At 41.4% G+C, this 26,716-nt stretch overlaps 1 protein-coding gene across 1 annotated transcript in view; it reads left to right on the top strand.

Moving 5' to 3' along the window:
- The window catches only part of USP13 (ubiquitin specific peptidase 13), a 98,930-nt gene extending 72,251 nt beyond the window's left edge, over positions 1–26,679 (top strand). The window contains exons 15-21 of the mRNA XM_077770555.1: positions 1,895–2,017; positions 3,608–3,634; positions 6,916–7,059; positions 8,254–8,420; positions 9,975–10,128; positions 24,781–24,865; positions 26,537–26,679. Coding sequence (XP_077626681.1) covers positions 1,895–2,017; positions 3,608–3,634; positions 6,916–7,059; positions 8,254–8,420; positions 9,975–10,128; positions 24,781–24,865; positions 26,537–26,630 — 794 coding nt within the window. The 3' untranslated portion in view covers positions 26,631–26,679. The remainder of the gene's footprint in view (positions 1–1,894; positions 2,018–3,607; positions 3,635–6,915; positions 7,060–8,253; positions 8,421–9,974; positions 10,129–24,780; positions 24,866–26,536) is intronic.
- The last annotated feature ends 37 nt before the right edge of the window (positions 26,680–26,716 follow it).

Here is a 26,716-nt window from a genome sequence, read left to right as displayed (position 1 = left end):
CTTTAGCACTCCGTTGACACGGCTCGTGCTTGCCACATGACATTATGCAGGGCTGTGACTGATTCTGCGGCAGATCTTCGATTTTCCTGGTGGAATAATTTTCTGGGCAGGATGTTCATCACTCAGCCTTTCCTCTGTGGACCTGAGAAGTACCTGAGACAGAAAACTGCTTTCTTCTAAAGGCTTTCAATTGCTTTGGAAACAGCTTTCTTATTTTTCTTTGTCCTGGGAATTTCTGTAAAGGATAAAAAATTCAGATCAGATTTCATAGACTTGCAGAATTTGAAGGAGCCTCAAAGTTCTAATGAATCTCAGTTTTTCTGTTGAGGAACAATTGTATTGACTTTGTTCGTCAGACATTATGTTTGTTTTTGCTGTCCCCTGAGATTGAAAAAAAATTTTTTTTAACTAAACCTTTTCTTTGGGTTGCTGTTTTAAAATAGGATTTATGTATGTATCTGACATCATAACTGAGGATAGTATTTTCAGGTTCTGTGTGCTAGCCTGAGAGACCCAACCCATGCCAACACTGGGGCCCATTTTTCATTATTATCACATCTGAATATAACACTAAATCTCAGCAGGCTGTTAGACTGATAAATTTTGTATTTGAGTAAGTCAGCACAATCACAACTGACCTGAGCAGTTAAAAAAAGTACCCCAAGCCTAATACACTTGAGATTCAACTTATTTCTTTATTTTTTTATTTTTTTTTAATGTTTTATTTATTTCTAGGAGAGAGAGAGAGAGAGACAGCGTGAGCAGGGGAGGGTCAGAGAGAGAGGGAGTCACAGACTCCGAAACAGGCTCCAGGCTCTGAGCTGGCAGTCAGCACAGAGCCCGACGCGGGGCTCAAACCCACAAACCATGAGATCATGACCTAAGTGAAAGTTGGACGCTTAACCGACTGAGCCACCCAGGCGCCCCTCAACTTATTTCTTTAAAACTTCACTCTTTTTTAATTTTTTTTTTATTTTTTATTTATTTTTAGGAGAGAGAGAGAGACAGTGTGAGCAGGGGAGGGTCAGAGAGAGAGGGAGACACAGACTCTGAAATAGGCTCTAGGCTCTGAGCTGGCAGTCAGCACAGAGCCCGACGCGGGGCTCGAACCCACAAACTGCGAGATCATGACCTAAGCGAAAGTCGGACGCTTAACCGACTAAGCCACCCAGGCGCCCCTAAAACTTCACTCTTTATTATCTTGGTTAGAATGATCGCAGTGCCTGTCATGATCTGAGAAAAGGCATAATCTAGGGGCTGCAAACTCAAATGCCTAATAAGCACAGGAGATACTGTAAATGAAAGAAGTACATTGGATATAAGAAATGTGTAGCCTAGCTGTCTTGGTCTTTCTTGGGTATTTCCAGTTTGGATAAAGACATGGCTTAGAAAAACATTTCTTTACCAGAAGAGTCAGAATAGCACAAATCTGATGCTCAGGGTGAATAGGGAGCAGTGGGGTCTGTGAGAGGCTCTAGGGCACATTAGCCCCAGGCAGTTATTACCATTTGAGAATATGCTACAGCTTTCTGTTTTTCAAAATAAGCTGGAAATGTGGATATTTAAATGAGATCTTCTGATTTAAGAATTGGAATTTGTTGCCAACAGTGTAAAAACATTAAATAGACAGTGTCTGGACCACAAATGGCCTTTGGGCTCCCGGTTTGCAACCTCTGGCTTGTCCAGTGTGAAATGTTCTATACCTTCCCCCTCCTTCTCCATTAAATCTAACTAGTCTCAGTGAGTTTACTGGTCCAGTGATCTATTCCAGGGAACTGAAAAGCATCCCTTAGCTCTGTTTAGACACATTCACATAAGAGTTAGAGATGCTGGTTTTAGGGGGTGATTGTGGGTTTTTGGAGAGTTGGGGAATGTAATCTCTCTAATTTTGCAGATGTTTCCATTGATATGCCCGACCTACTTGACATCAACCATCTCAGAGCCAGGGGGTTACAGCCAGGAGAGGAGGAACTTCCGGACATCAGCCCTCCTATCGTCATTCCTGATGACTCAAAAGGTACCATCTTCTGCAGGAGGATGTTCTCTCCCTGTCTCCCTGCCTCACCCCGCAAGGAAGTCTCTTCTTTTCCACCACTCTTTTGTCCCTTGGCCACCTTCCTGTGCTGTAACCCAGCACAGACCTACAGTAGTGAGGCCTGGCTGCTACTGTAAACTTAAAGTAGACACCGGAGGAGGCACAGACCCATCATGAGTAATTGAAATGGACCTGCAGAAATCACTGGCAACAGAGGGCAGCAAATCTCCAACCGGTTTTTAGGTTATGTTGCCTCTGGCTTCCCCTGCCTCTTCTTCCCTCAAATGGGCCTGTAGGGAAGAGAAGGAGTGTGTTTTCAGCAGGCTTTTAGTTTTGAGAAGCCGTGTCCTCGTGGGAGTACCTTTGGACACCAGAAGGGGAAATTCAATAGTGTGTGTTGGTTTAGAAACCTTGACCACATTTTACCTCCCCAGCTTTGTCACTGCTTCATTCGAGGGAGCAGTTGGCTCTGTGAAGGCTAGATTTTTATTTAGAATACTTAACTTAAAAAAAAATGTTTTGTAAATGTGTATTTATTATTGAGAGAGAGAGTGAGAGAGAGAGAGTGAGCACGTAAGCAGGGAAGGGGCAGAGAGAGAGAGAGGGAGACACAGAATCTGAAATAGGCCCTGGGCCCTGAGCTGTCAGCACAGAGCCTGACATGGGGCTCAAACTCACAAACCATGAGATCATGACCTGAGCCAAAGCTGGACACCAACTGACTGAGCCACCCAGGCGCCCCTACAATACTTAACTTTTTAAGGGAAAAGGACATACAGAAAATAATTGTTTCACCTTTGTGAATCCAAGGACAGTGGCAAAAATTCTTAGTTTCACTGTTCGCTCGGTTACTGATGAAATCAGTTTCATTTGCTCACCTATTTATTTACTCTTCACTTTTTAATCAGTTAATTAGGTGAATTAATAGTAATAGAGCACTCTGGGCCCCTCTACCAAAGGCTTTTCATTAGCTGAGCATTGAATATTATTGGTGACGAAGTTCAGGGTCAGGTGAATCCAGGAGGAGCAAGATCATATTCAAGATAGGCATCTCCGTTCCATCATTCTCTAATGCTACGTGAATTGCTGAACTGTAGAGTATGGAGAGTAGAGAAGGGACCTCTGTGTGGCACACTCTGGGTTATGTGGCACAGGTGGTCTATTCAAAGGGCCAGAGAGCAAAGATCAGTATGAGCATCAGAGAAGCACAAGATGGTTTAGTTCATTAGCTCTGCTCCTGCTTTCTCTGATGTTCCTAACAGAATCCTTAGTTTGTAATTATAGAGAGTTCTTAGAAATACAGGGAGATAAAGTATTTAGTTCATTAAGGTGCTAACCAAAGCATCATGTTTTATCTGATTGAAATGCCTGAAACCTGTTCATTTTCACTCCTTACTGTAATGATGTCCTGTTGTACAGGCTTGGCGGTGTGTGTTGGGGGGACCTGAGGGATTGAAAACAGTATGGGATCCCTAGGGGCTAGGGGTTAGAGTGCTCTGCGTGAACTCTTTCTTTCTCTAAAACTCTTTGCCATGCTTTGGTCTCATTTCTTCCCTCTCCTTTAATTTCCAGATCGCCTGATGAACCAACTGATAGACCGTATGTATCTTTCAAAATTTTTCTCAGTTGTCCCACAGTTGTTGTGGGTCTGACGTTCATCTGTGGGAATTTGACAAAGGGGCATTATTCTTTACGTGTGTATGTGTGCAGCTTCTCCTGGGCGGGAATGATTCTTCATATGCAAGTTGAGTTACGAGCAAATGTAAAACAGTGATGGGTGATTCAAGGGCTCTGTAGCTCAGAATAGTCATCATCAGCATTAAAGCAGACCAGCCCTGGATTGGAAATCTGGCCCTGCCATTTATGACTGTGCAACCTTGAAAAATTTACTCAACTTCTCTGAGCCTCAGTCTTCTCAGGTGTGAAGGTGGGCTAATGATGCCATTTCTTCCCCCTCTGGCCGTGGGTAGGGCTCTAGAGCAGTGATGGCACTGTGGTCAGCCATTGTTTCCACTCCTCCTGCTGGATGGGACATGGCTGCATTAACTAATACTCTCAAGGTTATTAGTGTCATTGGATTGTGTTAATTTTGTAGACCTTTAGTTCCTTAATCCTGTGGGAGTTGATATTCTTGGTTTTCTGAAAAGAGCATAAAAACTATAATGAATAGAGATTAATTGGGAGGAAGAGGGAGTGTTTAACACTAAATACTCTGAATCTTTTTGTCTACAAAGCCCTTCTGGAGACAAACTATTGTTAACTTAGAAGTTCATGTATTTTGCAAATGATTGATCATGTGGCTTAGACCTCCACATTTCCTTTCCTTGCTCAATCACAATTTACTCTTTGATAAAAGAAGCTGTTAAGGTCAGCGAGGGTCTTGGGAAAGCCATTATCTCTGTGAGTAATTTAATGATAACAATAACAATGGCTGTTAATACTTTTGAATGGTTACCATGAATTATATTGCATTTATTACTTCATAAATTCTTTCAGTGATAAATAGTTTTGCTATTCATACAAGATCCAGGTTCTTATTTGATTTTCACAGTAAGAAGGGCAGGGCAGGTAACCTTTTACAGAGTATAAAATTAAGATCCAGGAAACTTCAGAGACCAAAGAGCTGGGACCAGAAACGGATGTAGGAATCAAATGTGCTTTTCATGCCACTTGACCTTTTCTGGAATGTGAAAGGTTTGCTGGTTGCTCCAGATCCTCCAGAGAGCTGGCCTTGCAAGGCTTTTTGCCCCAGGGAAGGTGATGGGTGGTTGGAACTGACTGTGCCAGAAGAGTCTGTCTCTGATTGGAAGCACTCAGCCATTTTCCAGTGTTAATGGTTTGGCCATTGATTTCCTCCTAGATCAGAGCCTGCTGTCTTCTCAGCAATTACCTATACTCAACAGGAGAAATAGAATGATCCTGGATTATTTAACATTTGTATCCTTCCTTTCTCAGATTTTTACAAAGAGTAACTTTGATTATTTTCTTATTATGAGAGTAAAAAGGTATTTACAAATTATGGATTAGCAGTAAGAGCCGTCTATGGTTTCATTGCCTATCTATAACCACTGTTAACTCTTGGCACACATCCTTCCCCTGTCCTTGACCTATGCCTGGTTCACTTTATTTTTCACAAACATGGAATCAAAAATGGAATTATACATTTTGATTCTAATTGTTATTATAGACATACATACACCATTTATTGAACTACACTTCTTACACTGCCTTGTAGGGAACATTTGTTTTACAAGATGTTGAAAGGTATTCTGGAGAGTTTCCTAGTTTCTTTACTGTAGGAGTCTTTAGTACAGCACTTTTTTTTTATTTTAAAATTTTTTAATGTTTTATTTATTTTTGAGAGAGAGAGAGAGACAGCATGAGCAAGGGAGGGTCAGAGAGAGAGGGAGACAGAACCTGAAACAGGCTCCAGGCTCTGAGCTAGCGGTTAGCACAGAGCCTGACGCGGGACTCGAACCCACAAACCGTGAGATCATGACCTGAGCCGAAGTCGGAAGCTTAACTGACTAAGCCATCCAGGTGCCCCTAGTACAGGACTTTTGAGTCTTCACTATGCTAATGCACCTCATGAATTTCTAGGGGGAGAATAGAAAATGTAGATTTTAAAACTTATTTGGCCATGGAAACCCCTTGTTTTGTGATTCAATAATGACCTCTCTCGGAATACCAGGCTACCATACAACACAACTTAGGGCCACTATTATCCTAAGTCATTGCTTTCTTAAAATTTGGTCTTGATAGGATGTTCTTTGTATCTTCCTTGTAAGATAAACTCATTTGATAAATGCATTTTGGATATAATTTTTATAGAAAAGATATCTCTCCTCAGTTCTACTACTACTACTACATTCTACTAATTACTGTCTTTGGCAGAATTTTCAGTTGAGACCTCGTGACATGGAAAACATAAGAGCTATATTTTGTGCTCCTCTTCTGTGCTAGTTGTTGGATAATTTTAGAAGACTATGTAGGTGTATATGTGTGCACTTATGCACACATGTATGTGTGTACATATAACACACATATGTATATACTTGTACAAAAGTATTTACAAAAAACTTACAGGCCTATATACACGTATACATTATACATGCATGTATTATGTGTGTACGCAGATACACATACATATATGTATAGATACACATGCCTATAGGTTTGAATGCATATTTTTGTACATTATACATATACAGGCAGTGCTTCTGTGTATACACATGTAAATACACACACACATACATATACATATGCACACACATCTCCACCAACATCTTTATATTATTGTGAAAAGAAAAAAACCCAAAATGCTCTGTGTCCAAGCCCAAGTTAGGTTCGTAAAGCTATCTCTTTCAATATCTTAAATGTGTGCCATTACAGAACATATTCTCTTCTCTACTTAACGTTTGGGCTCTCCATTTCCCAGAGCTGATTATTTCCTTTGATTGCTGATATACCTAAAGGCCTGGTATAATTTCCTTTGGGATTTAAGGAATAGGCTTTTAGGCCTGTAGATAATTCTTTTCTCTTCAGATTTCAGTGATGGAAGAGCTGCTATAGGAAAGGTCTTGAGAATGATCTGAGAGGTTGAAATGGTTCTGGAAATATACTGAATCTCCCCTTATGAAATTAGGGAATTGTTTTTCTGTGCTTGGGTTGTCCAGGTAAAATTAACATGGTTCCTATTTAGGTCAGATATAAACTCAGCTCAAATAGCTGAATATTTAGATGAATTAAAATGAAACATAGTTAAACCACCAAACAGAATAGCACTTTGTTTGGATAGCAGGTGGATGGTGGGGGAGGAGAAGCTAAGACAAGAAGAGAGTTTACATTTTTATACCAGAATATTCTGATGTGCCCCATAGCCTCGGACATTGATGAATCATCAGTGATGCAGCTGGCTGAGATGGGTTTCCCTCTAGAAGCGTGTCGGAAGGCTGTGTACTTTACTGGAAATATGGGAGCCGAAGTGGCCTTCAACTGGATCATTGTTCACATGGAAGAGCCAGGTGAGTGGTCGGAAAAGGGAATAACTTTGGAGTCTGATGGGAAGCCATGGACATGCTAACAGGTCCTCTGAATATGTCCCACAAAGTGACTTTTTGTTCATGATTTAGTTTCTTAGCTCACTTTTTTCTGCCCCTCATAATTTAACTTTTTAGGTCACTTTTTTTTTCCTGCTTCAGTGAGGTGGCACTTGCCTCTCTCTCTCTTTTTTTTTTAAATAATAGCTTTATTGTTATGATTGTTTCTATTATAGCCATTCCAGTGGACGTGAAAGTGGTAGCTCATTCTGGTTTTGATGTGCATTTCCCTAATAACTAATGATGTAGAGCATCTTTTCATATCCTTGTGGGTAATTTAAATCTCTTTGGAGAAATGTCTATCCAATCTTTTGCCCATTTTATTTTTTGAGAGAGGGAGCACTTATGCAAGCATGTGTGTGTGCAAGGGGGGAGGGGCAGAGGGAGACAGAGACTCTCAAGTGGGCTCCATGACATGAGGTTTGATCTTGATTGTGACCTGAGCCAAAATCAAGAGTCTGACACTCAGCCAACTGAGCCACCCAGGAGGCCCATCTTTTGCCCATTTTTAATGAAGTTATTTGTCTTTTTATTGTTGAGTAGTAAGAGTTCTTTTCATATTCTGAATACAAGTACCTTATCAGATACATGATTTGTAAGTATATTCTCTCATTCTGTGAGTGTTTTCACTTTATTGATGGTATTTTTTGAAGCACAAAAGTTTGCAGTTTTGCTGAGGTCTAATTTATCTGTGGTTTTTCTTTGTCACTTGTGTTCTTGGTGTCAGAGCTAAGAACCCATTGCCTAACCCAAGATCTCTAACATTGAGGTCAGGGAGCCATTTTGACTTAATCTTTGAATATGGCATGAGGTAGGGATCCAGCTTCATTCCCTTGCATGTGGATATGCAGTTGTTCCAGAACCATCTGTTGAGAAGCCTGCCCTTTCCCCATTGAGTGGTCATGATACCCTTGTCAAAACTCAACTGACCATAAATCTACAGGTTGGTTTCTGGGCTCTCTGAATTTTATTCAGCTGATCTGTATGTTTAGCCTTAATGCTAGTACCAACTGTCCTGATTATTACAACTTCGTAGGTATTTTTCCTTCATAGCTCTGAAGTGTTGTTTATTTCAAGACCAATGAAAGGAAAAGGCCTGAGAATGATTATTTTCCCCAGATTTTGCCGAACCGCTGACCATGCCTGGTTATGGAGGAGCGGCTTCCGCTGGGGCCTCTGTTTTTGGTGCTACTGGATTGGATAACCAACCTCCAGAGGAAATTGTAGCTATCATTACCTCCATGGGATTCCATCGGAATCAGGCTATTCAGGCACTACGAGCCACGGTAAGCATGAGAGACGGTGTGAGAATACCCTCCGCTTATTGGAGATCATGTGTATTTCTGCCAGTAGCCGTTGGGACTTTCCAACATCCTTTGATGGAAATCATGTTCATCTCACTCTGTACCCCACCATGGCCCACAGAGATGTATTTGAATATATTACGCATACAGCTAAAATAAATGATTGGGGGAAATTATATGGACAGTTTAAGAATAGGGAGTAAAAAAATAGAGAGGTAGTGCAGCTGGGGCAAGATGACCAAACCTAAAGAAACTCTGTATCATCTTAGTATTTATTATTATCAGGGGTCCGAGATTTGACTTGGAGCTTCCTTGTGGCCTTAGAGCAGAGAGGGATGCATTAGATTCCTCATTCAATAAGGCACTTCTTTAGGAGAAATTTTGCTTTTCTGATACCAAGACTTTGGAGAAGTGTCTCTCAGAAGTCCTCACAGAGAAGACTGAATGACTTCTGGAATTCTCCATTTCTGTTTCTCTCTGAGGAGAGAGAAGATGCTTCTGGTATGCATGAACTTCTGATGTTATCAGGAGAGAAGAGACCATGCAACTCAAGGGTACATAGAAGTCTTCCTCTTACAGTACAGATATCTGCTTAATACTGAGGGAAAGTACTTTTTTTAAACCCATTCTTCTTTGCCACACCATATCCATTTTTGACTGGATGTCTGCTACTAATTCCTTCTTAACCTATCCTGACTAGTTGCCTGCTGGGGTCCATTGTTGAGGTCATATAACAGCTCTCAACTGATACATGGGGTGTGGCTAGAGCAATCTGTTTCCCTTTAAAATGCTTAAAATATCTCAACCAGAGTTAGTTTTCATTTGGGGTAGTTGCTTTGCACCCACTTATTTTACTTGCCTGACTGTTTCATTAGAGATTCTGATGATGTCAAAACAAATCCTGTAACCTGCCATTGATAACACAAATAGAGGAAAATGTTTTTATGGTCAGTTGGTTTGAGCTTAATGAAGTTAAGTTTAAAACAATTTAACCTAACCAACCAGTACTTTCATCATTAATCAAGGCATTAGTCTTGTCTCTACTGCCATTTCAACAATTCTGCTGACATTTAGGGGAGAAGATGCGCTAACATGGTACTCACATTGGCATCCCCTCTACCTGGCATGGCTCTCTGCGGAAAACACAGTTGGCAGGGAATGTGGTGCATGCAGTTGGTGTGGCCTGAGAAAGGGCTGTACTTGGTACATGTATTGGTATTAGTATTGGTATTCCGTACCCCGTCAGTAGCATCAACCTGTGGAAACACTGAGCTAAGACTGATACAGATTTTGGGATGCTAGTCTGCTCCTCAGAACTGTTTTCCGGTGAATCCAATTACAGACCTCAGCTGGGAGACCAGAGAATGCCAGCTAAATGTGCATTTCATATGCAGGGTCAGAGCTTCTCACTCAGAGGCACTTAGGACTAATGAATTCAGGCCTCCTGTCTTGTCTGCTTGACATGCTGGCTCAAGTGGGCAGGATGTAATGAGGCCCTGGGACTGCATACATTGTAAAAATGTTTTATTTTATCAGAATAACAACCTGGAAAGAGCCCTGGATTGGATCTTTAGTCACCCCGAGTTTGAGGAGGACAGTGACTTTGTGATCGAGATGGAGAATAACGCCAATGCAAACATTATTTCTGAGGCCAAGCCTGAAGGACCTAGAGTCAAGGATGGATCTGGAAGTAAGTTCTTGCCTTAGGGATTATCTGATCAATCGTGACCATCCATTTGGCTCATGCTCTCCCCACCCCCCAACTCACTTTGCCATCGTCCAAAAATTAGCACAGATACCATCTTCTCATAAATGGTGCATTTTGCCATTTTTGCATGGCCGGGGTGATCCGAACTAGTCTTGGACAAACTCAAGAGTCATGTTGCCTAGAAGTGTGTGTGCTTAAGCTTAGTGCTCACTGTCAGCTTGTCACTCCTCTGAGACAAGTTTTTATCACGGACCATGGATGTTTTTGTCCAAACGAGAGCATTTATTTTCCTGGTAGTATTTTTTTGAATAATTGAAAAGCAGTCTTATACCCTTGACTCTGTCATTGCCCATACGAACTGCTCATAATTTTCTGAAGAGCCCTCAAGAGGAAGAGGCCAGTATTCTACTTTTTTAAAGTTTATTTATTTATTTGTTTTAGTAATCTCTACACCCAGTGTGGGGCTCGAATTCATGACTCCGAGATCAAGAGTTGCATAGTATTCAACCTTTTAATACCAAACACATATGTGTCACTAGGTGCCAGGCACTGGTTCTAAGAACTTGGTATATAAACCTTTACATGTGAGAAAACAGAGGCACAGAGAGATTAGGTACCTTGCCCAAGGCACACAGCTCCTAAGAGATGGGGCCAGAATTCAAACCCAGAATCTCATGTTCTGCCCCAGTATGATGCCCTGCTTCTTGAGCTGTCATTGCCTCCAGAATAGTGTCCCGTCTTACTAGCCCGGTATTCCCCCTCCTCCAGTCAGATGCCAGTGCACCTCATCGCTCAGCGTTATTTCTTCTGCACCCCCACCCCAACCATGTATAGTTCAGCTGCCTGCTACTATAGCCACACCCCCAGCCTACTCAGGGCATCGACCCTCTTCTCCCTACTTCTAGGCCTTCGCTCAGGTTAATCCTTAATTGTGAAATGCCCTCCTCTCCTATCACTACCCACTAAAATTCTTACCATTATTCAGAACTTGTCCACAGACTCCATTCCATGGGACCGCTTTCCCAGGATCCTCATAATTAGCGCTTCCTTAGCTTATGCTAGTAATAATTACACCGATACTAATGATACTTCCATTTGTGCCACGTTTAATCCGCACAGTAATCCTACGCGGTAGATATCATTATTATCTCCATTTTATAGATGAAGAAACTGAGGTAGAAGAGAAGGTTAAGTTTGTCAAGGTCACATAGCTAGCTTGTGATGGGGATAGAATCAGAATTCCAATCTGCCCCAAAGCCTGTGCCTGAAATCCCTATAACATAGTGTTTATCCTTTCCTTATTAGAAGTATCAAATTCATCTTGCAACATACAATTATTTATGCAAATATTTGCACCTCCTGTTTGGGGGCTTGTGGAGGGGAGAGGCTGTTTTGCTTTTTAAAGCTCATGGTGACCAGCACATAGAAAGTACCAAGTGAAAAATAATTGGATTTAATTAATTTTGCATTAGCAGCATTTGCTCCCGTAATCATAAAGCTGTAGCTCTCATTAATGGTCCACACATTAGTGGTCTTACCAGACCTGTACTGTACACATTGATCTAACTCTAGAGACAGATGGTGGGAGGGAAACTTTCTTCTTTTATATGAAATAAGAATTTTTTCACTGAAACTGTTGTAATCCTGACTGGATAAGAAAAGGATGAGGTAGAGTTCCCCCAACTTCCATATTCTTCTAAGAGTCTTGCATTAACTCTTTGGAAATCGGTAACTTGCCTAAAATATTAAAAGCTGTAATGGATGTTACTCAATAATTCATGAGCAGGGTGTTGTTACATGTTACATATGTATTGGTCCACTGCTTCCTTGATTTTCTGTAATGGGCTTTTCTTTGCGGATGGTGAGTCCTCCTCACGGAAGGAATAAACCACAAGATGGGGTCGTTGTAAAGCTGCCAAGATATTTGGCTGCAGAAAGAGGGAGAGTTTGATCATTATGTTTTCCTGTTTTCTGATGGAGCATGGAAGGACCAGCCACTCTCTTGAAGATGGTGATAAATGGTCCGGAACAGCCACATCACCTTGCTGGGCTTACTGACTTAGAGTGATGTGCAGGTATTCCTGGTGCTCCTGGGTTTTGAGTTGCATCCTTGAATGGGATGTCACGATGATGCTTTCACGGATCCTTAAATCAAAGGCACTCCGGGCCAGACTCTCTGGTCTTATTCTTCACTGCCCCCAAATATAGGGCTCCTGTGGGTGAGGGCAGGGAAGGAGATAGTCATGCACTATGAGAAATCAGGTACAGGATGTACTGACTCTAAAAGCAGTAGGAGGTGAAAATTTTAATTATGAAAAACCAAAAAAGGCATAACCCACCCTAACTCACCCAATGCATTTTGTATCTGATTTTTAAGAAAAACAGATGTTTTTAAAGTAGCCTTTCCAGCAATATGCCTTGCCCATGGGAGGTGATCAGAAAAATGAATGATTGAATGAAGAATGAATGAATGTTGGAAGATCATGTTTTTGCTGCCTCCACTAAGTGCCGGATGGAGGAATTGGTAGTGCACCATTTTGTGTTAATCACATAAATCACAGGAAAGGAAAAAGATGATTTCTTTTTTTTTAATGTTTATTTATTTTTGAGAGAGAGACAGAATGTGAGCTGGGGAGGAGCAGAGAAGGAGGGAGACATAGAACCTGAAGCAGGCTCCAGGTTCTGAGCTGTCAGCATAGAGCTTGACACAGGGCTTGAACTCACGGACTATGGGATCATGACCTGAGCTGAAGTCAGATGCTTAACTGACTGAGCCACCTCAGGCACCACAAAGATGATTTCTTATATTTTGCTGTATTAGCACCCCTGAAAAATATCAGTCACTTCTTTTTTTTAAATTATTAACATTTATATTATTTATTTTTCTTATAATTGAAAAGGGTATTTAATAATTTTAGCAACCTGAGAAAGTACAGATATAAGGAAAGAAGAAAATAAAAATGACCTATAATCCTACTTCCCAGTCATAACCACTATAAATATTTTGTGTGTGTTCTTTAGGCCCTTCTATGCAAATATATAAAAATGAATAGAAATATGTATATTTATGAAAATAGAACATTCATGGGACGTCTGGGTGACTCATTCGGTTAAGCATCTGACTCTTGATTTCAGCTCAGGTCATGATACCACAGTTTGTGGGATTGAGCCCCGTGTTGGTGGCGGGGGTGGGAATGGTGTCAATGCAAAGCCTGCTTGGGATTCTCATTCTCTCTCTCTCTGTCCCTCCCCAACTTGTGTGCTCTGTCTCTTAAAATAAATAAAAAAAAAAAAAAGAGAGGACATTCATTCTATACATGCTTTTTATAACTTGCTCTCCTCCTAGCTGAGGGTGTACATATATGTAAGTCTAGACCATTGAACGTATACTAATAATATCCCAGTGTACAGTAGTATAATTTATACACCTGATTTTAGGCCAACTAATTATTATTTAAATAAAAGGTGATTATAGAAAGAGTTTCAAATAATAAGGTTATTTTTACATCTAGGAGATGACAGCAATTATTTTTATTTTTTTATTTTTTATTTATTTTTTTGCCTTTTTATTTATTTTTTCTTTCATAATTTATTGTCAAGTTGGTTTCCATATAACACCCAGTGCTCATCCCAACAAGTGCCCTCCTCCATGTCCATCACCCCCCTACCCCTCTCCCCCACCCCCATCAGCCCTCAGCTTGTTCTCAGCAGTCAAGAGTCTCTCAGGGTTTGCCTCCCTCCCTCTCCCCAACTATTTTTCCCCTTCTTCTCCCCCATGGTCCTCTGTTAAGTTTCTCCTAATCCACCTGTAAGTGAAAACATATGGTATCTGTCTTTCTCTGTCTGATTTATTTTGCTCAGCATAACACCCTCGTGTTCCATCCATGTTGCTACACGTGGCCAGATTTCATTCTTTCTCATTGCCATGTAGTATTCCATGGTATAGATAAACCACATCTTCTTGATCCATTCGTCTGTTGATGGACACTTAGGCTCTTTCCATGATTTGGCTATTGTGGAGAGTGCTGCTATGAACATTGGGGTCCATGTGCCCCTGTGCATCAGCACTCCTGTATCCCTTGGGTAAATTCCTAGCAGTGATATTGACAGCAATTATTATTAATTTTAATAGTTTATTCTCAATGACAGCAATTATTTTTAAATAATAAATTTGTTAAAGGATGAATTCTGTTTACAGAAGTACAACAAATACCTTCTTCAGTCACTATCCAGGTAGTAAACATTTGTTTCACATTTCAGTTTTTTTCTCTTCTACCCTCTATTCCTTTTTTCTCTATTAAAAATGATTTGATTATTTCCTTAGGGTAAATTTCCAGAAGTGAAATTTTTGAGTCAAAACTGCCTATTTTCGAGGTTTTAATGCAGATGATTACATTGCTGCCTCTCCTGCTCCCCCGTCCCTCCCACCAGTGCTATCAGGCTAAGTACTGCCCTTATTTTTCATATTTTATCGGCTGGTTGTTTTTCTTCTTGTGTTAATAATCACTTCCTCATTTCCTTTGGTCCATTTTCCCATTTTTTTATTGAGGTTTTCATCTTGTTTTTTTATTGATTTGTATGAGTTTCATATACTGCATATGAGCTTGGGAATACCTGGTAGCTCGACTATATTGAGTTTTTCTGGCCAGAAGCATGCTATTCTTTTTTTTTTTTTAAATTCATCTCTCCCTTTGCCCGCCTCTGCAAAGCTATATGGTTTTCTTCATAAACTTCCTGTATATTTTTGGTTTAGTTTATTCTCAGAATTACGTTTTCTGTGTTACTTATGGATATAATTTTTTGTATATCTTTTAATATAATTTTTTTCTCATTATGTTTTCTAAATTGTTACTGCTGGATTTTGGAAAGTTCCTGATCTTGTAATTGGCCATTCTGTAGGGATTTGGTTAGAATTACCTTAAATTCATAGGTTCACCTCAGTTGATGTGTATTCTGTGTGGTTAGGTTGTTTATATTCCCAAAACATTGCTCTGGACCTCATTTTGGGTTGGTGAATTGGTGGAGACATTTGACTTGGGGGTAATGAAGACAATTTAATGGTTTAGGCAATTGTTATTTAGGAGCAAAATGGACAGCCAAAACAGACAGGAAAACCAACAAACTGTGTTTTCAGGGTTCTGCTATAAACAGAAGGGAACTGAATCAAACTTATCTAAGCAAAAAGGGAAGTATTATATCATAAAATCTGGATGGCCCCAGGGAGACCTGACTCGAGGCCTGCTCTTGACTCTGGGACTGAACCCCCTTTTTTTAAAAAAACAATTTTGTTTTAGAGCACAGAGAGAATGTGCTAGTGTGAGCAGGAGAGAGGGGTGGGGGGAGGGTGGAGAGAGAGAGAAAGAGAGAATCTTAAGCAGGCTTCACACTCTGCGAGGAACCCAACATGGGGCTCGATCCCACAACCATGGGATCATGACTTACGCTGAAATCACAAGTCCGGATGCTTAACCGACTGAGCCACCCCGGCTTCCCTGGGACTGAAACCCTTTTATCTGTTTGTTCCCTTTGGCTCCACTTCCTCTGGGTTGGTGCCACTCTCAGACAGGCTTTCCCTAATGGCCCTGAGGTGGCTGCCGGTCCCTCCTACAATGTATGTCTCCAGGTTAAAATCCAGCAGAGCACCATCCTGGAGTTCTTAGCAAAGGTCCTGAGCATCTGAGTCTTGTGCTGCGCAGCCCTCCCCTGATCACTGGCCCCACTCATGGAGCCTGAGGATGGAGACCTTCCTTCCTAGCTTGTGAGGAAAATCAGCATTGCCTGTGAACTGGTTAGAAATGCATCCTGTGAGGCCCCACTCTAGACCTATCAGATTAGGACCTTGGAGGTGGGTCCAGCAATCTAGGGGTCAGCAGGCCCTCCAGGTGGTTCTAATTCAGTGTAAATTTGAGAACCACCACCCTACAAGCCAGATTAGGTTACCATTGCCTTAAGAAGGAGGACAGTGGCTGCTGGGACATCACTATACCGTGTTAACGTGGAAAATAATGACAAGGTAGGTGTTTGAATTGGGAAAAAAGCGACTATTTAAGGACAGGGATTAAAGAAGCACTTGTATCGGGCACCTGGGTGGTTCAGTCTGTTAAGTGTCTGACTTCGACTCAGGTCATGATCTTGTGGTTCATGAGTTCGAGCCCCATGTCAGGGTCTACGGTGACAGCTCAGAGCTTGAGAGCCTACTTTGGATTTTGTCTCTGTCTGTCCATCCCCTGCTTGTGCACTGTCTCTATCTCTCTCTCAAATATAAACATTAACAAATTTTTTTAAAAAGCACTTGTATCAAATTCTTCCTTTAGGGACTATTTTAACTAAAAATCACTATTGCCTTTTTTTGAATGAGGAAATAATGTCATTGCATGAAACTTTTTTATTTAAATGTTCTCTACTTTGCTCAGAAGGGTCAGTGCTCAGGCACATGGGTGGCTCAGTTGGTTAAGTGTCCAATTTCACCTCAGGTCATGATCTCATGGTTTGTGAGTTTAAGCCCTGGGTTGGGCTCTGTGCTGATAGCTCGCAGCCTCTCTCTCTGCCCCTCCCTCACTACAACTTTGTCTCTCTCTCTCTCAAAAATAAATAAACAGTAAAAAATTCTAAAAAGAAGGGTTAGTGCTAATAACACTGAGTGAAATAGTGTGTCCTTTATCGAATGCCTGCTAGACACCAGGCACTTTGTCGACAGCTTTCCTTCACTCCTCACAGTTTGGTTTTCAGATGAGGAAATGGGGACTTGACAAAGTTAGGTGATTTGGGGGTGGAAGAGCCAGCTTGGATTTCAGGTCTTTCTGATTCTGAAGCTTGTGTACCACCTTCTTCATCTTACTGCAGATTTTCTAACTTGGAAGGGAAGCGGGAGTCTGTTTTCCAAAAGAGTCTATTTATCATCATATTCTTCACATTTTAGGCCTATCACCTAACCTTCTGTTGAGTTTTTAAATATTATAAAAAGTGGAAAAATCAGGCCTTTCAGTCTGACCTATCTGGGCTTCTGCCATTTGCAAAATTATTTCTGTTTCTGTGATGTGTTTAATGAGCGTTTAATTTTTCTTTCTTTCTTTCTTTCTTTTTTTTCCTAAAGAACTCACTGATTGCCAATGTAATTAAAATGTGATTAGGCTGTGATTACTCAAAATCGCTCTGGCTCCTTCTGCTGCATCGCTGTAATGGCACAGACAGCTTCTACCGCAGCTGAGATTTTCCAGCAAGGGGAGCAGAGAGACACTTCATTTATATAATGGTGGGTCTCCCAAAGTGCCAGGCTCCCTGAGGGACGCAGCAGAAATAGGATCCACGGAGCAGGAGGCACAGCCACGCAGCGGAGCTAAGCACCAGTGGTCTTCGTCTTCTTTTTTTAAATGTTTTTATTTATTTCTGAGAGAGAGAGAGAGGCAGCATGAGCAGGGGAGGGTCAGAGAGAGAGGGAGACACAGAATCTGAAGCAGCCTCCAGGCTCTAAGCTGTCAGCACAGAGCCTGATGCGGGGGCCTTAAACTGCGAGATCATGACCTGAGCTGAAGATGGACACTTAACTGACTGAGCCACCCAGGCGCCCCATCAGTGGCCTTCTTGAAAGCAACACACACTTAGTGCTCACCCACTTCAGCATCTGTTTGTAATTCCTGTAGGCCTTTTTTTTAATGGCATTATTGGAAGTTAAGAGGAAGCCACTCTGAAATAAACTAATTTATACTAAAGTATGAATGACTGAGAACTATTAATCTTAGGAGGGAATTGTTTGCTCTTTGGAGTTTTAGGCAGTGTAAGAAAGAGAAGTCAAGGGGTTTTGGTAACTTTGAGCTGGTTGAGGTTGGGGAGCCAATTTGTAGGCCCTTTAAGTCTCTGTCTTTGTTGTCAGCTGCCTTAAGCTGTTCTTGATTTACCCAAATGCCCTTTTTGCTTTTTTTGGGAATTCTGAAGTTTTCTAAAAGCTCCAAATCCAAATCTACCCTGTTCTCTTCTCCCCCCACCCCACACCTCCCACTGTGTTCTTTTCTCAGAGCAGGGATGAGGGAAATCAAGCTGTTCTGGGTAGAGGTTGTTTGCAGATATAAGGTATTTGTGAGTCGAATGTTAATAAATCAGGAATGATATTCTCCCTCTCCCCCCCNCCCCATTGTACAGAAGGAGTTAGAAGTGGGTAATGGAGCCAGTTCTTCCAGTTGGAAGACTCAGTTTGCATTTCTTGCCAGAAGGCTGTGGAGCCCCTGGGGTCTCGGTCATTTCAAGGGGTCTGTTGGCATTTGTGTATTCTGTGCACTCTCTGTAGCCTGACCAAATGTGTCACACCCTTACGAGATACCACTGCTTTCAGATATACAGAATATAGATGCTATAATGGCTTAACAAATATAAATTCATTGAACTGCACTCCTGACTCTAGAGTTGCTTTAGGTCATTATGTGTTGTTGAACTAAAATTTTTGAAAAGGTAAAATCATGATTCTCAGGTACATGTAAACTGAGCACATATCACAGATTTTCTTTGACTCATTCATTAATGAGGGGACCAGTTTGTTTTTATTACTGGTTCAAAGCATCTGAGAAGCTAGGATATTGAAAGATAATTTGATTGCCAAGTTAAATATAAAATTAGTGTCTCGGGGTCATAAATCCTTGAGGTTATACATTCTACTGGACAGAAATTTTTTGTATCTTTACCAAACAAAAATCCACAAGTTAATGAGTAACTTTACTAAGTCTGGGACCTTTAATCAGTAGTAAGCAGTGAGATGAACTTTCATTCCCCTAGACCGAGGCCAGCAAGCCTTTCCTCTAAAGGGCCAGATAGTGAATGTTTCAGACTTTGTGGGCCTTAGTCATGTCATCTGGTATTTTTGTCCCTTTCCTCCTTCCTTTCTCCTTGGTGGTACAAAAGTAGACTGTGGGCTGGATTTGGCTTATGAGTCATTGTAGTATGCCAGTCCCTACCCTAGACAACCCTTTGGTGGCCATTCCCCCACATGACAAGAAAGGGCAGGCTGCCTGGCTCCTGTTTCCCAGGTGCCACACTTATTTCCTGACACTCCTTTCTCAGAGAATAAAATCAGGGCACAATCACTGTTTTGTTGTGTGGGGGTGGTGGTGGTAAAATTTTGATATTAAAAAATTCTTCATATTAGGAAGGTTGGACATATTTTTCTAATGTTCAGAAAAGGACAAGTTTTGTTGGGAGAGGGAAGTGAGGGGGAAAGATGCTAGTTTCAGACACTGTTTAATTCTGCCTTTCTAGAGGGATATAGAAGTTTAGGCAATTTGGTCCAGCTCTTCTGGGTACTTTCAGAGTTTCTCTGTTGCAAGTCATTATTTAAAACATGATTTGCCTTCCCTCAAACTGCCTTTTCTGTCTTCGTGAAGGAGGGTCTGCATATTTTTTGGGAGTGTGTGCACTGATACTGTTTTTTTTTTTTTTTAATTGTTTATTTATTTTTGAGAGAGAGAGAGACCAAGTGCAAGCAGGGGAGGGTCAGAGACAGAGGGAGACACAGAATCTGAAACAGGCTCCAGACTCTTAGCTGTCAGCACAGAGCTGGTCGCGGGGCTCAAACTCATGAACCGTGGGATTATGACCTGAGCCAAAGTCAGATGCTTAACCGGCGCCCTGATGCTGTTTTCTTAGAAGCAGGCCTCTGGGATCTTGGAGAAGAATCAGCAGTAGCTGCCCTGTTGGGTTTATTCGCCTTCACTTTCTCTTTTGGAAGCAAGTATCAGTTGAGATTTCTTACCTGTTGAGTTTTTTTGCACATGTGTTGGGAGAGATGCTCTCTTTCGCAGAAGGTTCCAGCAGGAGATCTTGAATAATGCATGCGGTGGTTGCTTGTATTGATAAACATGGTTAATTTTAATTATAGGACTAAGATTTATGCTAATCTTTTTTTTCTTTAATTCATTTTTACGATTCTGAGTATACATTGAATACATTGAATTGTTTTTTTTTTTTTTAATGTTTTATTTATTTCTAGGAGAGAGAGAGAGACAGCGTGAGCAGGGGAGGGTCAGAGAGACAGGGAGTCACAGACTGAAACAGGCTCCAGGCTCCGAGCTGGCAGTCAGCACAGAGCCTGATGCGGGGCTCGAACCCACGAACCGCGAGATCATGACCCAAGCGAAAGTCGGACGCCTAACCGACTAAGCCACCCAGGCGCCCCTACATTGAATTGTTTTTAACCAAAGAGAGGAGAAATGCCTTCGGGGGCTTGTTTGGGTATCTGGAATGTGTGGATCCATCCCTTTCCTTCTCTTGTCAGCCAGTTGGCTGTGTCGGTGTCTAAGCGATGTTTCATTATATGACCCGTGCTTAACGTGGGCAATGTTCATTAGAATCTCTGTTCCATTATTTAAGTCATTGTTTTGGGGATCAGTTCCACGGGAGGGGGGAAGCCTCGGTCAGGGTATCGTGTCCTCACTTTATTTCATGAAGACTCTAAGAGAGCAGCTTCATTTTGGGAGACCAGTGCTGTATCTCAAACTGAAGAATTGAAATTCGATAGAGAATTATTCCAAAGAGTTTTTAAAAAAATTTTTTAATGTTCTTTTTTGAGAGATAGTGTGAGGGGGGAGGGGCAAAGAGAGGGAGACGCAGAAACTGAAGCAGGCTCCAGGCTCCAAGCCATCCACGTGATAGCTAGATGACAAGCCCCATGTGGGTCTTGAACCCATGGACTGTGAGATCATGACCTGAGCTGAAGTTGGATGCTTAACTGTTAGACCTCCCTTTCCAAAGGAGAATCACCAAGAAGAAAGCCCACAAAACACAAAAGGAGTTGGTTATTCAGGTTTATTTCAGTCCAGTGGATGGCCCCTCCAAGCACCCAAAAAGTTCCCCATGGAGCCATAGCTCAGGGTTTATATAGAGAGAGGGGTGAAGCTGGGGCACAGAAGCGAAAATTCTGCATTTAGAGGTGGGGGTTGCTTAACAGTTGCTTGAGGAACATGTTTGACCGTTCTAATCACAATATTCATCGAAGATTTACATCTCAGGGGTTTTCTGGAGCCAGAAGGAGCTAGGTTGCTCAACCCCTGACCTTTTACCCGAATAGAGTTTGAGATCAAACAATGGTTGGTATGTCCTCATTTGCAAGCCCCTCACCTTTTGGCCCAAGGGAGTTTTTACATAACCAACTGAGCCACCCTGGCGCCCCATCCCAAAGAGTTTTAAAAACCAACCAAGGTCAAGAAACATGAACCAGTTTCTGCCCACACCCTCCCTTGGTTACTGGGTAGATTCTTAGTGTTGAGGGTCAAAGGAGAGGGAAGACCAAGAAGATAGGGTGCTTGGGTCACTATTTCAAAAACTAAGTGCCAGGCGAAATGATTGTCATTCATAATTGTTTTTGTCTGGTTTCTGGTTTTAATCGTGGATTTTTTTTCATCAGTTGATGTGACAGCTAACAACAAAAATTTAGTTAATTATGGGAACGCCCATCCCCTCTGAGTGATTTCTTTTTTAATATTTTTTAAAAGTTTATTTATTTATATTTAGAGAGAGAGAGAGAGGGAGGGAAGGACAGAGAGAGAGAGAGAGGCAGAGAATGAATTGTAAGCAGGCTCCTCACTGTCATCTTGGAGCCCGACGTGGGCCTCGAACGCACAAACCATAAGATCATGACCTGAGCCAAAATCAAGAGTCAGGTGCTTGACTGAGCCACACAGGCCCCCCTTTTTAATAATTATTTTACTAATTTACATTTTGATAGGTGGTTTATAAAATATATACAATATAAAATGATATAAAAACAAGTAAAGTAATGGGGTGAACAGAGTTGTTCTCTAATTCATACATTTATTTATATACTCAGCAAGTACCTATGAAGTGTCTACTGCATGCTAAGCCACCATTCTCTGTGTCAGGAATATTTCAGTAAACATAACAGACTGACTTCTTGTCCTTATGGAGCAATATTCTAGCCTGAGATAAAAGGAGATAGATAATAAATAAATGCACAAGCATGTAAAATGACAGGAGTTACTTCATGCTATCTGGACAATAATAAAGACAGGTTGGGGTGAGCTTAGGAGTGAGGGTGGGGGCGGAAGGGAGAGCTGCCCTTTTATAAGGTGGTTCAGGAAGTCATCTCCGAGGTGATATTTCATCCATGACATCAGTGAAGTAAGGGGTGAGTCTTGTGACATCTGAAAGAATAGTTTCAGAGAGGGAACAATAAGGGTAGAGGCTTGAAGGCCTGAGCATGCTGGATGTGTCTGAGGAGTGGTCAGGAGGCTAGAGTAGCTGAGGTGGAGTGAGGGGGAGAGGGGGAAGAGATTGGCCTCATAGGTCATTGTGAGAGGAAGACTTTACTCTGATATACAGGATGCCACTGGGAAGGTTTTGAATAGTAGTAATCACAGTTTGACTACTGTGATAGCCATACTGAAAATAGTCAGTAGAGGGCAAGGAAGGAAGCAGGGAGCCCAGGGCTGTTGTAAAAATTCGGAGAAGTGATGACAGTAACTAGGCTCAGGCATTACTAGTGGAGGTGGTAAGAAGTGGTTGGAATCTGGATATATATTGAAGGAAATGGCGACAGGATTTGCTGATGGATTGGATGTGTGTAAAGAGCATGAGAAAACCTGAAACTGATGTAACATTGTGTGTCAACTATATTAAAAAAAAAAAAAAAAAAAAAAAGATGGGTATGAGAGAGAAGCCAAAATTTGTCCTGAATGGAAGAATGGAATCACCATTAACTGAGATGGATAAGGCCGAGGAGAGAATGCTCAACAAACTGGAAACGAAAGGGAGCTTTCTCAACCTGACAAAGAGCATCTCCAAAAACCCCGTAGCTCATATCATGCGTAATGGTGAAAGACTAAATGTTTTTCCCCTAAGATCAGGAACAAGACAGGGATGTCCACTGTTGCCATTTCTATTTAGCATTGTAATAGAATAGTCCAGACAAGGGAATTAGGCAAGAAAAACAAATAAAAGGCATCCAAGTTAGCTAGGAAGAAGTATATCTTCTATCTATTTGTAAATGATATAATTTTGCATATAGAAAATCCAAGGAATTTACTAAAAACTTTTAGGACTAGTAAATGGATTTAATGAGATTGTAAGAAACAAGATCAGCATACAAAATTCAATTGTATTTCTGTGCATTATCAATGAACATTCCAGAAATTAAGAAAATAATTCCATTTAACTCCATGAGACGGGATGAGATCACCCAAAGAGAGAGAGAGTGTCAGGATAGAGAAAAGAAATATCTGAGGTCTGAGCTCCAGGTCACCAGTGTTTAAAGGTCAGGGAGGTGAGGAGGAGCCCTTGAGGCAGCTGGACAACCAAGAGACGGTTGTGTCCTTGGGGCAAATATTTGAGGAAGGAGGGGGTGATGAGCAGTGCGAGATGTGATGTGAAAGGGAAGTAAGGTCTGGACTTGGCGGGAGAGACTAAGTGGATGAGCCTGAGTGAACAGCAAGGGAGAGAAGGAACGAGAGAGGGAGGGTTGAGGGAAAGAGTATGTCCAGAAACAATGCTTTGGAAAATGCAATAAAAATTGAGCCCTAGAAAAATGAATATGTAAGCCCATTTTTTTCCTTATTAGATTCGACAGACATTAAGTATTGTTCTGAAATTATTAGGAAAGTTTGTAAACACTCTGTCGTGGCCTGTAATAGTTTGCAGAGTGTGCAGGTGCTAGTCCGTGGAGCCCACTCCGTGTTTTTAGATAGAGGTCTGGCCAGGGGAGCATGAACGGAGATTCATTCAGGATGAGTATGTACAGAATACTCTGCTAGATGGCAGGAGGTACCTATTAGAGGAAAAACATTGTTCTTAACACTCTAAGGCTTTATATTTTCTTGTTCAGAAAGCATGCAGTCTGAATTTTGGTACCATATCATTGTGAGCAAGTCAGAAACCACAAGACGCCTACTGTGAAGCATTATCCTTTTCTATAAATGACAACGGCTATGTGCTGTCTTCCTCATAATCCTGACATTTGTATAGTATTTTAGTCTGAACTGCTCATTTATGCCTTATACAACCTTGAGAAGTGGGTGGATTTTTCATCGCTGTGAAGAAATGGGCACAGAGAAAGGAAACCACTCCTCCACTCTCATGCTGCTTAAAAGTGAGAGAGCCAGGACTGCCCTGTTAGATTCATGAGCGTGCCACCAGACTCGGCTGTGGGATATTTAACCCCCTTCCAGATAGGAATCTAATGTCAGCTGCGCTTTGGTAGTTTATGCCCTGCATTGACGAATATGCCGGTTGAATTTGATGGTTGCTTTGGGTGGGTGTGTGGGTGTGTGTGTTCTCAGCATAGCAAAGTAAACAATCTTTGTCTTCCCATCTAAACAGTTGCTGGGGGTGCACTGTTGCTGGCTTTAAGTTTTAAGTTTATTTATTTATGAGAGAGAGAGTCAGCAAGAGTGGGGGAAAGGCAGAGAGATAGGGAGACACAGGATCCGAAGCAGGCTCCAGGCTCTGAGCTGTCAGCACAGAGCCTGATGCGGGGCTCAGACTCACAACCCATGAGATCATGACCTGAGCTGAAATCGGGCGCTTAACCGACTGAGCTACGCAGGCACCCCCACTGTTGTTGACTTTAAATTCTTATCAGAAGCGCTTGTGGTTTCTGGTTAATGCTGCCCTGTAACAGCGTTGTTTCCTCTTTCGTAGTGTACGAATTATTTGCATTCATCAGTCACATGGGAACATCTACAATGAGCGGCCATTATGTTTGCCATATTAAAAAGGAAGGAAGGTAAGTCTTTTTTAGAAGGTAAATGATATCCATATTTTATTAAGCACCTAGTATATGCCAGGCACTCTACTAGGTGCTTTATATATTACCTCATTTGGTTCTCACAGTGGTTTTGTAGGGATATACTCTTAAAGCTGTTTGATACATCAAGACACCGAGGCTCAGAGAAGCTGAATAACTTGAACTTAGCCTGTAAGTAGCTGGTATTCAAAGCTGCTCTCAAACATCATACCAAAGTGACTTACCAAAATAAAGACAGATCCTGCAGCCGAATGTCTAGATATCTGGGACCTCCATAGGATTGTCAGTTTTAGCCAATAAAACAAGAAAACCGGATGCCCTGGAAATTTGGATTTCAGATAAACAAACATAACTTTTTAGTATAAACGTGTCTTAAGTATTAACCTTGGATGTATTTACACTAAAAAATTGTTTGTTGCTTATCTGCTGTTTAAATTTGACTAGGTATCCTGTGTTTTATCTGGCATCCCTAAGCACCCACCGTTTTGCCTTATTGTGGCTTTACAGTGGGCTTCTTGGCTTGTTAAGTAGAATTGCTATGTGTGTGGTGAAGAAGACATTTATGGCATGTGAGGCTGCTGCTCTCTTCAGAACCTTCTCCCTGGGCTGGATCCCCACACACCCCACTGGGTTGTCTTCCTTGAGCTCCCCTTGAGCCTTTGGGTCAGCCTTCTGCTTGAGGCAATGCTCAGACCCTGGGATGCTGGAGAAATGGAGCATTGCCCATCCTGGTGGGACGCTGATCTCTCATACAACACCATGCAACTGCAGGAGAGACCTGTTCCCTGCCCCTCCCCACCCCGCCCCCCGCCCCAGGGACTTGGTTGTGCCCCTTTTTGATATGTCTTTAGTGTTGTCATCTTAATGTGATTAATGAAACAGTTGTGCACAGGCACTTGATTTATAGTGAATTTTTTTTATTACCAAGCAAAATATTCTTAAGAAAATGATCTTAATTATAATTTAAAAAGCAATACAATTTATGATAAGGAGTTTGCAAAATGCAAAAACATGCAAAGGATATGTCATTTGGAGGCCTAAAGATAATCATTGTTTATATTTGGATATGCTTCTCTTTGTTTTATTGTCTTCATTTGGAGAGGGTATATGTCTGTATACGCATGCTATATATAAATGTATGTATGTATTTACAACTTTCTAAAAGTTTAAAGTATGCACACAGCACGTACAATTTTTAACCTTCTTCTCCACTTCATACTGTATTGTACTAATTTTCCCACTTTACCAAATATTCCTTGAAGACATTTTAATAGTTGTACAGTAGTTCACTGTGTGGCTCTTTACTTCTTATTTTTACCTAGTTTTATGTCTCAGGCTAAAATTAGTGCTGTTGTACATAATTCTTTGACTTGATTTCTGAGGCCATCTGTGGATTTTTACAAAAGGAATTATCAGTTCAAAGGGTTTAAAATGTTTGGAAGCCCCTTTAATGACTACTGTTTGAGCTCAAGAATAAAAAAAAGCAGTAGTAAATTCCTGCCAGCGTTCTGTTCCTTTTTATACAACAGGCATGGGTTTGGTTATCTTAAAACGTCTTGACTATTATAAGGATGGTACAGTAACTTTTTTTCTGCTAAGCTTCCTGGGACTCACTGAAATCCATCGAATTCTTCTGTCTTCTGTTTTCAGATGGGTGATCTACAATGACCACAGAGTGTGTGCCTCAGAAAGGCCCCCTAAGGACCTGGGCTACATGTACTTTTACCACAGGGTACCACGCTGAGCCTCAGATACGCCAGTCGGCCAGAGGAAGCCACACGCCTTTTTAATTTTCAAAAAAAAACAACAAAAAAAAAAAAAAAAAAACAG

This window comes from Crocuta crocuta, unplaced genomic scaffold (genome assembly GCF_008692635.1).
Source record: "Crocuta crocuta isolate KB4526 unplaced genomic scaffold, BGI_CrCroc_1.0 scaffold256, whole genome shotgun sequence".
Classification (NCBI taxonomy): domain Eukaryota; kingdom Metazoa; phylum Chordata; class Mammalia; order Carnivora; family Hyaenidae; genus Crocuta; species Crocuta crocuta.
This window is presented reverse-complemented; position numbering and strand designations above follow the sequence as displayed.